The sequence below is a fragment of the Pristis pectinata genome, chromosome 3 (genome assembly GCF_009764475.1).
Source record: "Pristis pectinata isolate sPriPec2 chromosome 3, sPriPec2.1.pri, whole genome shotgun sequence".
Taxonomy (NCBI): Eukaryota; Metazoa; Chordata; class Chondrichthyes; order Rhinopristiformes; family Pristidae; genus Pristis; species Pristis pectinata.
Genome location: NC_067407.1, coordinates 33,298,294 through 33,311,100, shown reverse-complemented (window position 1 = coordinate 33,311,100; position 12,807 = coordinate 33,298,294). Strand labels below are relative to the sequence as shown.

Genomic DNA, 12,807 nt, shown 5'->3' with positions numbered 1-12,807 from the left:
TTAAGCTAGAGAGGACATAGAAAAGATTTACAATGATGTTGCCAAGACTGAGAGATTGTGTTATAAGGATAGACTGGATAGGCTGGAACTTTTTTCCCCTGGAGTGAAAAAGGCTGAGGGGTGACCTTATTGAGGTTTATAAAATCATGAGGGTCGTAGATAAGGTGGATACTCAGTCTTTCTCCCAGGATAAGGGAATTTAAAACAAGAAGGTATACGTTTAAGGTAAGAGGGGAAAGATTTAAAGCGGACCTAGGGGGCACATTTTCACACAGAGTGTGGTGGGTATATGGAATGAGCTGCCAAAGGAAGTGGTAGCTGTGGGTACAATTACAACATTGAAAAGACACTTGGACAGGTACATGGATGGGAAAGGTTTAGAGGAATATGGGTCAAGCACAGGCAAATGGGACTAGCTCAGGTGAGCACTTTGGTCGGTATGGATGAGTTGGGCCAAAGGGCCTGTTTCCGTGCTCTTTAACTCTCTGACTCTATGACCTGGAGGCACTTTTCAACATTAAAAAGGTATTATATAAACGTAAAAGGTTATGGTTGAATTGTTGTACAACAAATGTGAACAAAACAAACCTCAGCAATAAAACAGTGGCAAGTGTAATAATGAATGCTAATGGATGGCAAATACAGAAAGGGTTTGTCAGGCTTAATGGATTAGTTTATTCTCTAATTGGTAGGTTGTTTCCTGTACTGTGAGATCACTACTACTAGTTTGTGTGTCTGGATTAAGGAGAAAGAAAAAAAATTGTCAGAATCCTGAATTCTCAGCTTCTGAGCTTTGGGGGAAGTCATTAATGCCCATTCCAGTGACCTCCATGTTCAAAATAAAAATCAACCCAATCTTGCTCAGCAGGGCTGTGTGTAGTAAATGGGCATGGGTAATGGTTCTAGACAGCTGTTAATACTTGTTTTTGATTTCTACTTATTTAACTGAAATGCCCTTAAGCACTGTATTTATGTATATCAAATTAAGCATGCTTGCAGCCCAAGAATTTCTGGTTGCAATTGCTTGTTGTTTCTATTTAAATAATTTGGAATTAAATTCAACTACTGATTAGCTACAAAAGGAATCACTGACAAAATTTCTTTCTCAGTTGTCCAACTAAACGAAACAATTTTGAGAAAAGGTTCCTTTTTCTGCGTCTGGGAAACAATAAAATTCCCTCCAGATCTATCGTTACTGCCATTAATGTGTCACACAAGCAAGTTTGAAGAACCCAGGAAGAACACAATATACATTCAGATTATATACCTGCATCAAAGGGAATGGTATCAACTGTTGACCTATATCCAAGATTTGTGACCTAAAATGCTCCATCCATTCCTTCCAATTATTCAAGATTGTTTTGGTGGAAATGATCTTACAAAGGTAGAGATATGAATATATTTGCTGTTCCATTTTTCGCTATCTGAACTAACTGTAATTTGACCCTTGGCACTCGACAGGAAGGGAAATTCAGTGTCTCCCAAAATCAAATTCACAATTTAATTTTACATTGAAGATTGTGACTTTTATATAAACACTTATGTCACTTTCCAACAGCTCCGGGAATCAAATGGAACATTTCAGGTCTAATAGCAATGCTGGAATCCTTTATGATTTGGGTTCCCTCAGGGGAGAAATTAATCTGTAACTTTCCTATTAGACATTAAGTTCCAGTCACATTAAAGAGCAAAGGGGCAGTGTGCTGGTGATTTACCCAGATCAAAATCCATGAAAAATAACTCGGACAGAGTATTAATATACTCCCTTGGGATAAATCTGTCTAAGTGCCTTCAAGCTTGCATTGTATTCTTGGGAATGCAAACACAAGAGTAGAGAGACCCCTGTTCAAGGATGTGCAGCACCCAAGAATTCAGGCCAGCTCTTTCACTCTGTGGCCTCATTCCTCCATTCTTCTTTCCTTACCTGATCAAACTCTTGTGCCAAGTGTTTTCAGGCTCCTGAGAATTAGATTATTTTTACATCTGGTGTACCACAAATTTCATACTAGATTCAAACCCAGGGTGTAATACATCTGATGCAAAAAAAAGCACAGAGCAAATCACACAGCTATTCACATGTCTCCACCCAAACTCAAGAGTTGGAGGGAAGCCCAATGTAATTGCAAGAGTCACGTGGAATATTCCAGGACATCAAAAATGCATGGTGAGCATTGATGATGAAATGGTCATCAGAAATAACACCTTCCCTCACTAGTTGGGCACAGCCAAAGTGGTGACTCTCACCATAAATAAGACTGCATGTGATTTTGCTTATTAAAATATGAGTTTGGCTCTGGAATTTCAGAAATCAAGAATTAGTATATCCAAAGAAGCAGTTTGCTGATATTGCTTACAAGAGTAAATCATGAAGAGGTCGGAACAGTTTACTTCAGATCAGTGACCAATCACTGCTAGGTACTCCCGTACAATGCTGGATTCTGGGATGAGTAACTGTCTGGATCAGCATCTTGAACTGAAGGAACATCCAAATGGTGCCCCTTGCAGGCAATTCTGGCTTTCTGGCAATGTATACACCCAAATACATCAGAATCATAAGCAGAAATTGTGGTTAATTTTTAGCTCATTGTTTTGTTTAATTGGTTATTTCCAAAATATTTTCGATCATAGAGTCATACAGCACAGAAACAGGCCCTTCAGACCAACTGATCCATGCCGACCAAGATGCCCCGTTCCAGCTAGTCCTATTTGCCAGCATTTGGCCCATAACCTTCTAAACCTTTCCAATCCATGTACCTGTCCAATTGTCCTTTAAAAGTTGTTCTTGTACCTGCCTCAACAACTTCCTCTTACAGCTCATTCCACATGGACACCACCCTTGTGTAAAAAAAAGTTGCCCCTCATGTTCCTCTTAAATGTTTCCCATCTCACCTTAATTCTTTCCTGAAAGTAGTTGTTAGGTTAAAGATCCGTAGGTACCAGCCAACACTCCACTCTTGAGTTTGCATTTTCAAAACTACCATGGGTTAAGATCACACCCTGGCAGTGAGATCCTGGACAAATGCCCGAGACTGTTGCCAGGGTGTGATCTTATCTTTATCTTAAGTTTGCATTTGCACATCATCCATCACTGTGGGTGAAAGTGAATTTGGGCAGGGAAATAAAACAGACAATTACTCTTCAACTTCTTACTTGGCATGTCTGATGTTCACTTCGACTAAGGTCAAGAGAATTGAATTTCAGGAAGGATATACAATGTGCACCCAAAGTTATGTCACCTGTTTTGTGCAGCTGATTAGGACCAACTTGGCCCTGACTCACTTGCAGTCAGTGGTGGAGTTAGTCTGCCTAACCCAGAGCTGGTGAAGTCAAGCATCCCTCAATCAGTCATTGACAACCACAATCCCTTCTGAAGTGTATAGTTCAATATTGTGGTGCTTTTAGCTGAGACTGTCACTTGTTTGTGGCCCTTCTCCCTCCTCAACTTACTTAAATGCTGAAAATAAAGTAGTAAATAGGATTGCGTTTGCAATGTCCTTGGTATCTCAATGGACAAGCATACACTGGGAAGTTAAACCAGAACAGGACATACATAGTGAATGGCAGGCCCCTGTGGGGTACCTAGGGGTACCAGTATATAGTTCCCTGAAAGTGACAAAACCTTTAGTCAGGGTTGTGAAGAAGACCTACATTGGTCAGGGCATTGAGTACAAGAGCTGGGACATCATATTACAGTTGTACAAAATGTGGGTTAGGCTGCACTTGGAGTAATGGGTGCAGTTCAGGTCGCCACACCACAGGAAGGATGTGAGTAAGCTAGAGAGGGTGCAGAGAAGATTCACAAGGGTGTTGCTAGGACTAGAGGGCTTGAGTTACAAGGAGAAACTGGATAGGCTGGGTCTGTTTACCTTGGAGCAAATGAGGCTGAGAGGTGACCTTACTGAGGTTTATAAAATCATGAGGGGCATAGATAAGGTGGATGGTCAAAGTCTTTTTCCCAGGGTAGGGGCATCAAGGACGGCATGGTAGCGTAGCGGTTAGCGCGATGCTATTACAGCGCCAGCGATCGGGGTTTGATTCCTGTCGCTGTCTGTAAAGAGTTTGTACGTTCTCCCGTGTCTGCGTGGGTTTCCTCTGGGTGCTCCGGTTTCCTCCCACATTGCAAAGATGTACGGGTAGGCTAATTTGGGTTTAAAATGTGCGGCGTGGACTTGTTGGGCCAGAAGGGCTTGTTACCATGCTGTAAATTTTTTAAAAATTCTAAAAAAACTAGACAGCATAGGTCTAAGGTGAGAGAGAGGAGGTTTAAAGGGGACCTGAGGGGTAAGCTTTTCCGCACAAAGATAGTTGGTATCTGGAACGAGCTGACAGAGGAGGTGATGGAGGCAGGAACAGTAATAACATTAAAGAGGCATCTGGACAGGTACTTGAATGAGAAAGACATAGTGACATAGGGAATTAATGCAGGCAACTGGGATAGATAGACATGACGGCTGAATTAGACATGTTGGGCTGAGAGGCCTGTTTCTATGCCATACAACTCTTACTTTCTGACTCTGCATCTGAGCCAAAAGAGAAAGATTTATATTTGCTCTCTGCAGATTTAGACAGATTGGTTATGTGTCACTCTCTATTTGTTTATGAGAAGTGCTGTCTTGTAAACTGCTTCTACTTTTATAACGTCAAGGGGGATCTGATGTTGCATGAATGAGATGTCTCCACGTTAACAATCTGTCCTTGCCCTATAATATTTGCATCTGTATTGAAACAGACAGAAAGCGACTGAGTATATCTGAGACACAAGAAAGACTGCAGATGCTAGAAACCTGGAGCAACACACAAAGCACTGGAGGAACTCAGCAGGTCCTTGAGTATATCTGAAGTATTTAATTTACTCTACCCTGTACCTGTTGCAACACTTAACAGCTCCACAACCGAGTTTCCTCAATTTACCTCTAAAAGTCTTCACTAAGGTAACTAAACATACTAAAACTGCAGTAAAATTAACTGTGGCCATCAATTTCAAGGTACTAACTCTGTACCACATTTCATATTGAAGGGATGAATAATCTCAACAGGAAAACTATTGGAAACGTGCCCTGTTCAGCATGAAATTTAAAAACATTGCTCGACTTAATTCATATAAAAGTAGTCAGCTGAAAAATTAATGGTGTATTCCAGAACATACTTACTTTGCTCAGACAAAAATAATACTGCTATAAATTGTGCAGTTCTGGAACCCAAGAATATTCTTGAAGCTTTAGGCTGAAACCAAGGTTGTGACAAGGCAACTTCTTGGTGTGTCTTTAATTATTGGTAACAGGTTATTGGTATAAAATCACACGTGAGCATTTCTTCCACAACTTAGTTATGATCAAATAGCTCATCACATTCACAGCACTTTCAACACAGAATATTGTACAATTGTATTATTATTTGCAGATCATTGAGGGGTAGACACAGAATCCTTCTGTTCCTTCTCCTTGATTTACGAGAAATCATATCTATTCAACCCCAGCAAAATTTTCTCTCCCTCTTTCTTATTATACCTGTACATTGCTAACATTAGAAATAATATCACAAAATCAGTAACTTGTTAATAAGATTTTGATTTGAGCACAAGAACTGGGTACCAAACTTAAAATGGCTCTCTGCACACAAATTATACAGTTCTCTTGGAGTGCTGATGCAGATCTTACATTTGCTCCACAACGGCATGCAAACCAGTGGATCCACAACCATACTAGTGAAAACTGATGTTAGGCAAGGCTGCATCATTACTCTAACACTTCTCTCAATCTTTCTTGCCACAATGTTGCTCCTCACCTCCAACAAACTTTCCACAAGAGTGAAGCTAATCTTGAGAACCAATGGGAAGCTGTTCAATCTATGCTGACTACCCTCCAGAACCCAGGTTACCGAAACTTCAGTGGCCAAGCTGCAGATGCACTTGTGTTTGTGCATGCTCAGAGGCTGAGTTCCAAGCCATTGTTGGCATGCTCACTGAAGCGTACAAGATGCTGGGCCTAACACTCAATATGTGCAACACAAAGATCCTCTACCAACTACCCCTGCTATGCCACACTGCCCTACAACAAAGTTCATGGTGAGACCCTGGAAAACTTGGATCATTTCCCATATCTCAGGAACCCACCTCAGCAAAGGCAGACATCAATTATGAAATTCCTCAGCCTTCAATATGCCAACATGTCCTTCATTCAATTGAGGAAACGGGCATTTGAAGATCAAGACCTCAGATGTGGCAAAAAAACTCAAGATGTACCAGGCCACAATGATCCCTACTCTCCTACATGCTTCTGAGAGCAGGACTACCTACGGCAGATACCTCAAGGTGGTGGAAAGGTACCACCAACACTCTCTCTACAATATCCCCAAAATTCACTGAAAATTTAAGCAAACCTACGTCAGTGTCCTCTCCCAGGCCAGCATTCCTGGCATTGAGGACCTGGTTATACCCAGTCAGCAACATTGGGCAGCTCACATTGCTTCCGTGCCTGTCATCAGAGGTGGGCAGAGAATAAGGTTTAAGGATATGCTCAAAGCCTTCTTGAAGAAATGCAACATCCTTGCTGACTCCTGGGAGTCTTTGGCCCATGACCACTCAAGGTGGGGAAGGAGCCTTTGGATGGGCATTGAGAAGTCACGTCAGGAGCATACAAAAGCCTGGTGTGAGGGGCAGAAGGAATGCACCATCTTTCAAACTGCCCACCCTGCTGTCCTATCATCAAGATCCTGCTCCTCTGTGGAAGAGTCTAAGGTTCCTACACTGGTCTCATTAGATATCTCAGAATCCTCAAATCTCGAGTAGAAGTAACTCATCTTCAATCCGGAGAGGAAGACTGATGTATGAAGCACAAGGAATATTTGTTCCAAGCTGAATGCACCAAGTAATTGCAAATTGCTGTTGGGAGACACACGTTTCAAAAGGCTTCATTCTGTACCATATTATAAATTTGTACATTGCTGAAATACCACCTTCCCACCCGGGTCATTCTCTCTTCTCTCCTTTTCCATCAGGCAGAAGATACAGGAGCCTGAAGGCACGTACACCAGGCTTAAGGACAGCTTCTATCCCACTGTGATAAGACTTTTGAACGGCTCCCTTATACAATGAGATGGACTATGACCTCACGATCTACCTTGTTGTGACCTTGCACCTTATTGCACTGCACTTTCTCTGCAGCTGTGACATTTTACTCCGTATTGTTATTGTTTTTACCTGTACTACCTCAATGCACTCTGTACTAACTCAATTTAACTGCACTGTGTAATGAATTGACCTGTACAATCGGTATGCAAGACAAGTTGTTCACTGAACCTCGGTATAAGTGACAATAATAAACCAATACCAATGGGTTTCAATTTCACAGCCATAATGCCCAGGTCCTCCAAAACCTTTTCTATAAAAGTTTCCTCATATACTTTATATACAGCGTCTTTTCCACTGATACACATTTCTGTACCTGAATTCACAGCAGGTGTTGGCAGCTAGGTCTGCATTGCTTCACTCTAAAAACACCGGCTTCTTTGACTACCTGCAAACCCTTTAGATGTACTTCCTGACAACCTCCAGCTATTTATTGTTGATGCTCCACATGGCCTCATTAAGCAACTATTAGCACATCATTATATCAATGCACCTCCTTCATCCTCCTCCTATTGCTGAGACAATCACATCATTCTACATGCAGGACTGATGAGGCTTCCTGCCATTCACAGGAGGTGGAGTAAGAGAGCAAACAAGCAGGAAAGTGGAGTTGACATTATTGGTTAAAGGCAATGTAAACAGCAAGAGCAACAGCAAGAGGTGAGGCCTGGGGAAATCAATGCAAGACTGGCACCAGGTTTACAAGCTACAATCAAATTTGAAAAAAAACACCAACAGGTGATTCTGCACAAAGACAGTTCATTAAAATGCAGTTTAAAGAAATCTAACAGATTTACATGAAAAAAGGGAACAGCACTAGATCCTTGTTTATTCTCTACTGAAAGACATATCCATTAGTTAGGTCAATGCTGTATCTGTAATATTAAGTAGAAATGAATTATTCCTTCCTTTACAAACCAAATCAGATCAACTCAAATACTAAGTAATGGGGTTTTGTGAAATCACTTTGTTCAATGTATACTTTTCTGAAGGTTTTCAATGTTTCTTCCAGTTTATATTATATATACCTACTGCTATTTAGTCAACTTGGCCATGAATATCCAGACTCTGAGAAACAAATATAGTCACTTCCCCAAGACAGTATTCATTTAATAAATTCAAATCCAAGATTTAATATGAAGGTCTAATCAAACAGCTTTGCTGCAGTCAACAACAGGAGAGATGCTTTTGTGTCTTAAAGATATTTGCACAGTCTATTCCATTTAAATCAGTCACCTTGTCTTCTACAAGAAAATTGAATTATAGCAGTTTGGATCATACAGTTTAACGGAAACAGCACAAAAACTGTTTGGTACTGAAATTAGTTCAGATTAACAGACAAGTCAAATAGAATTGCCTTCTATTAGTAAGACCATTTGAATTATTTAAAAGCAGAAAAAATGTAGGTTTCATCAAATATTAATAACACTGATTTAAGCATTGGCCTTTGATTGGTGTACCACTTGAATTTCATTTCACAACAACAAAATAGGTAGAAAATAACTTTTTGTCCAGAAGAATAAAGCACATTACTTCAGGTTCCCCTCCTTTTCCAATCTGAACTAGCCAGAGTGATTGCTCCCCTTCCCCATTTGCTCCACACACACACCCTGTCCTCACTTCCCTCATGGTGGGTGTGGACCGATGGGCTAGGGTACAACAGTAAACCCAGGGTGCAGGAAACACGAGACTGCAGATGTTGGAATCTAGAGCAACACAAAAAGTGTTGGAGGAATTTAGCGGGCCAGGCAGCATCTAAGGAGCAAAATGGACAGTCAACATTTCGGGTCAATACCCTTCCACTGGACTGGTTCACTGGAAATCCAGAGTCCTAATTTACTCATGGGTGAATCATGGTTGAGCTGAATCTTGCCCTTTCCCAATGCCTGACAGTAACACCCATAACGTGGTACAGCCGCGCATCAAATTGCACATTTCCTGGTCTTTATTGGCCCTATGTGATTTGACATATGGCAATGTGAAAGATTTTAAAACAAATCCACAAAACTATAAAAATAGCAAAAAATAAGCACACTTTGACTCCCCCGTCAATCTACCAGCAACCCCAGCTAATCTCAGACTGATTTTGTGGATTGCAATCCGAGGAATTTTTGGTCTTTACTCACTGGGGGATAAAAGAAAGACTTGCATTTCCATGGCCTATTTCACAGCCTCAAATCGTCCCAGCGTGCTTTACTATCCAAGAAGTGCTTTTGAAGTGCAATCACAGTTGAAATTTAGGAAATTTCTGCACGGCAGAACACCACAAACAAGAATGTGATAATGATCCCCTTAACCTGTGTTTGTTATGTTGATTGGTAAAGAAAGATTAACTAACAACACCTCCCCAACATTTCTTTGCAACGGTGCCACGGGATCTTTCGCATTCACCCGGGACATCAGATGAAGTCTCGGTTCATGCAAACGATGGAGCCTCCTACGGTGCAACACCACCTAGGCGCTGCATTCGAGTGTAAAAGGAGACTTCAGTGCCCATGTACCCGGAGTGAGCCCGTAAACCCTTGATTCAGGCAGCGAGACTTGATACCCACCCACTCAACCCGCAACTAACACGACACGGAAGGTGGAAAACTGTCCACAGCAATTCTGAAACGAAAAGTTAGAACCACTGCAAAGTAATTATAAGGTGTTGAAAGGAAGTGTTTGCTGAACTGAAACCCTTCCTCCAGATTAGATCATTAATCTTCACACCGGAACCCAGAAGTCATTTTATGAAGCCTTGAAAAGAATTCACTCCCGTGTCCGTTCACATAATTTACTGCAATGTCTCGAAATTCAAGGCAAAGCGGTTTAATGGGATTTTTTTTTCTCTGTTTCCCGATCAATTCAGAAAGTTGAAGTTTTAATTATGTAAAGCACGAGTCTCGATTTTATACATCACATCTGATGTATAAAATGAAGCTACTTAAGACGGGGGTCGCTGGAAAGGAGCGAGCTTCTTCTGCGATTAGCAGATGCTCCAGAAAGCTTTGAATGGACGTGTGGGGATGGATTGCCTTAAAATGGAAAGTTGCTGCTTGCCCGGCCCGGGCCGGTGAGAGAGGGATGGGGCGGTGGGCTGGGGAGACCAGGGGTCCCTCCGACACAGTCACAGATCGCAGGGGAGTGTACACGGGTACCTCCACACAGAGGGAAGGTGGCTCCCGTTGCACCGCGGACGGACGGCAGCTCCTCCACACCTTGTCCCGCACCCAATCCAGAACCGGCCCACGGAAAGCGAGCCCTGGTGACGGCCCGTCCCGGTGTGGGCGCCGCATTCCCCCCTGCGGGCTGTGCTCGTTGCAGAGCCGCTCCTCCGCCCTCTCCGCTCTTACCTGGGAGAAATTGAGGCCATTCAGCGGGTGGCACTGCTCCTCCACCCGCTCCACCGCCCCCGTCCTCTTCTTCATCCTCTCGGCCTCCTGAGCCAGGTAGAGGTCGAGCACCGGGACCCCTCTGGACCTGATGTCCGCCTCGGTGAGCGAGTTCACCATCAGCATCACCCACACCGGCCGCTTCCTCTCCCAGTTGCCGGCGATGGCGTTGAACAGGTAATCCGCGTACAAGCCCTTGCCCCTCTGGTCCGGGGTCATCCACAGAGGCATCATCACCTTCACGTAATCCAGGTGCCGCTTGAGCCTCCTGTACAGGTCCCGGGGCAGGACATCCTGAAGGTTCTCGCCGTGGGGCAGCATCTGACAGCTGGTGAGGGCCGAAATGGTGTAGGGGTCGGTGAGGTCCAGCTCGAAAGTACACGCTATTGCTGTACTGGAAGGCCTTTTGCAGTTGTCAGCCACGAAATCCCAGACCCTGGTGTAGGGCACGTGAATGGTCCCAAATAAATAAGCGGGGGGCTCCCGTCGGACCGTCCAGAGGAACGAATTCATTTCCCTTTGCTGTTTAAAAGCAATTAAAATTTTATGTCAACACACATATTAGCCAATGCAACGAAAAACAAACTTCCAAATACAGGTATGGATTGTTTAAAATGAGAGATTTTTCATCTCCTGACAGCCACGGAAGGTGGATGGTGGAAGTGTTTATTTTATCTGAAGCGGGGAACATTTGCAAAAGCATTTCGCCCGGAAAGGTGAGCTGCGCATAGTGACGGCAATCCGACCAGCAGAGTCAAATCGATTGGCTTTTCTTTAAAAACCGAATCGAACTGCTCCCGGCTGATGAGTCTCAGCAATTTTCCAGAACTTCCAGTCAAAAGTGCGCCCCGCACGCTCTCCGCAGCCTGGGGAGCTGATCCCGCAAGCACACTGCGGAGCGGACACTCACACAGCAAAAGTTGTACAAGTGACATGAAGCGACAAAATAAAGTAACTCACCGACTTGGGAAGTTCACAGTGTCCCGTGTCTCGGAGATTATTCTCCTTGGAGCTTACACTTTGCACAACTATACTCACAACAACCCACAGCAGCCCGGCGTTAGCCTGCATCGTGCCTTCCATCCAACTTGTTGCTTGATACTTATATATAGTGTGGCGCGAGTAAAGTCTGCAGAAAGTGCGGCGAGTGAGATCTCAGGATCATAAAGCCCCTTGATCTTGGATGATGCGATCACTGTACACAAGCTGAACGCCACAAGCCGCCATGCTGCCCCGGGAGCACGGCCGATCCTCCCCCAGAAAGTTTTCTTTTATTGAGTGAGGTGATCGTGATGGGAGAGTGAAGGTTTTTTAAAAGCATCTCCTCCTGGCCCTCCCCGCGATCACACATGAGGCAGATGCTGGGCTCGGTTGCTAAGCTTGCTGCCTCTTATTTGCACAAGCCGGGGAAGGCGGGTACTGCTCGGCATGTCAGCATGTCACTTCAGGGGCTAACTCTCTGCTCTCGCAACTTTTAACTGCACCGGAGGGCGAAAGTAAAGTTTTTTTTTCCCGGGCGTCCTTCCTGCAGCGGCCCGAAGGTGGCGCCGCACACGCGAAAGATCAAAAGGCCGGGGCCGGGGCAGGTGACAGCGACCAAGCCCGGCGACGCCTGCCTCCGCTCCCCGTGTGCTGAGCTCTATCTTTCTGAAAGATAGAACCTCCTAATTTCCACCGAGACTTTGTCATTGTCCAAATAGGTCGGAGGAGGAGGAAGAGACAGCGAATGAACTCAAAGGGAATGTCCCACACTGAATGAAGCTTATTTCTAGGGAAAAGGTTACAGCAGGAAGGTGAAATGCAGGGATCTTTCACAAAACTGTTGAAGTAGTTTAAACGGGTAACTTAATTCAGATTGAAACATTAAAATATGCCGTTGAGACCAGTCCTCCTTGTTGCTGTTTACTTTCCTCACCAGAAGTGGTCATAATCTCTAACCTATCCTGATTCCATATCCTATCATCACCTTTCCTACAATCCTGTATCTAATCTATTCTTAAAATATTGACATGCTCTTTGCTTTAGTCGGTGCCTGATCCAGTGTGTTTCATAGTCTCCTGCACAAAAGTGTTGTTCCTCTTCTCACTCAGTCATGCAGCATGGAAACAGGCCCTTCAGCCCAACTGGTTCATGCCCATCCAAGCTAATCCCATTTGCCCGCATCTGGACCATATCCTTCTAAACCTTACCTATCCATGTACCTGTCCAACAGTCTTTTAAAAGTCTTTGTTGTACCTACCTCAAACACTTCCTCCGGCAGCTCATTCCATATGCGTACCACCTTCTGTGGAAAAAAATTGCCCCTTA

The 12,807-nt window shown here is 43.7% G+C and overlaps 1 protein-coding gene across 1 annotated transcript in view; it reads right to left on the bottom strand.

Annotated features, from left to right (window-relative positions):
• Nucleotides 1-11,835, bottom strand: part of LOC127568719 (metalloprotease TIKI2-like) — a 324,849-nt gene extending 313,014 nt beyond the window's left edge. The window contains exons 1-2 of the mRNA XM_052012788.1: nt 11,461-11,835; nt 10,462-11,022 (exon numbers count right to left, since the gene is read on the bottom strand). Of these exons, the coding sequence (XP_051868748.1) occupies nt 10,462-11,022; nt 11,461-11,583 (684 nt within the window). The 5' untranslated portion in view covers nt 11,584-11,835. The remainder of the gene's footprint in view (nt 1-10,461; nt 11,023-11,460) is intronic.
• Between the last annotated feature and the right edge of the window lie 972 nt (nt 11,836-12,807).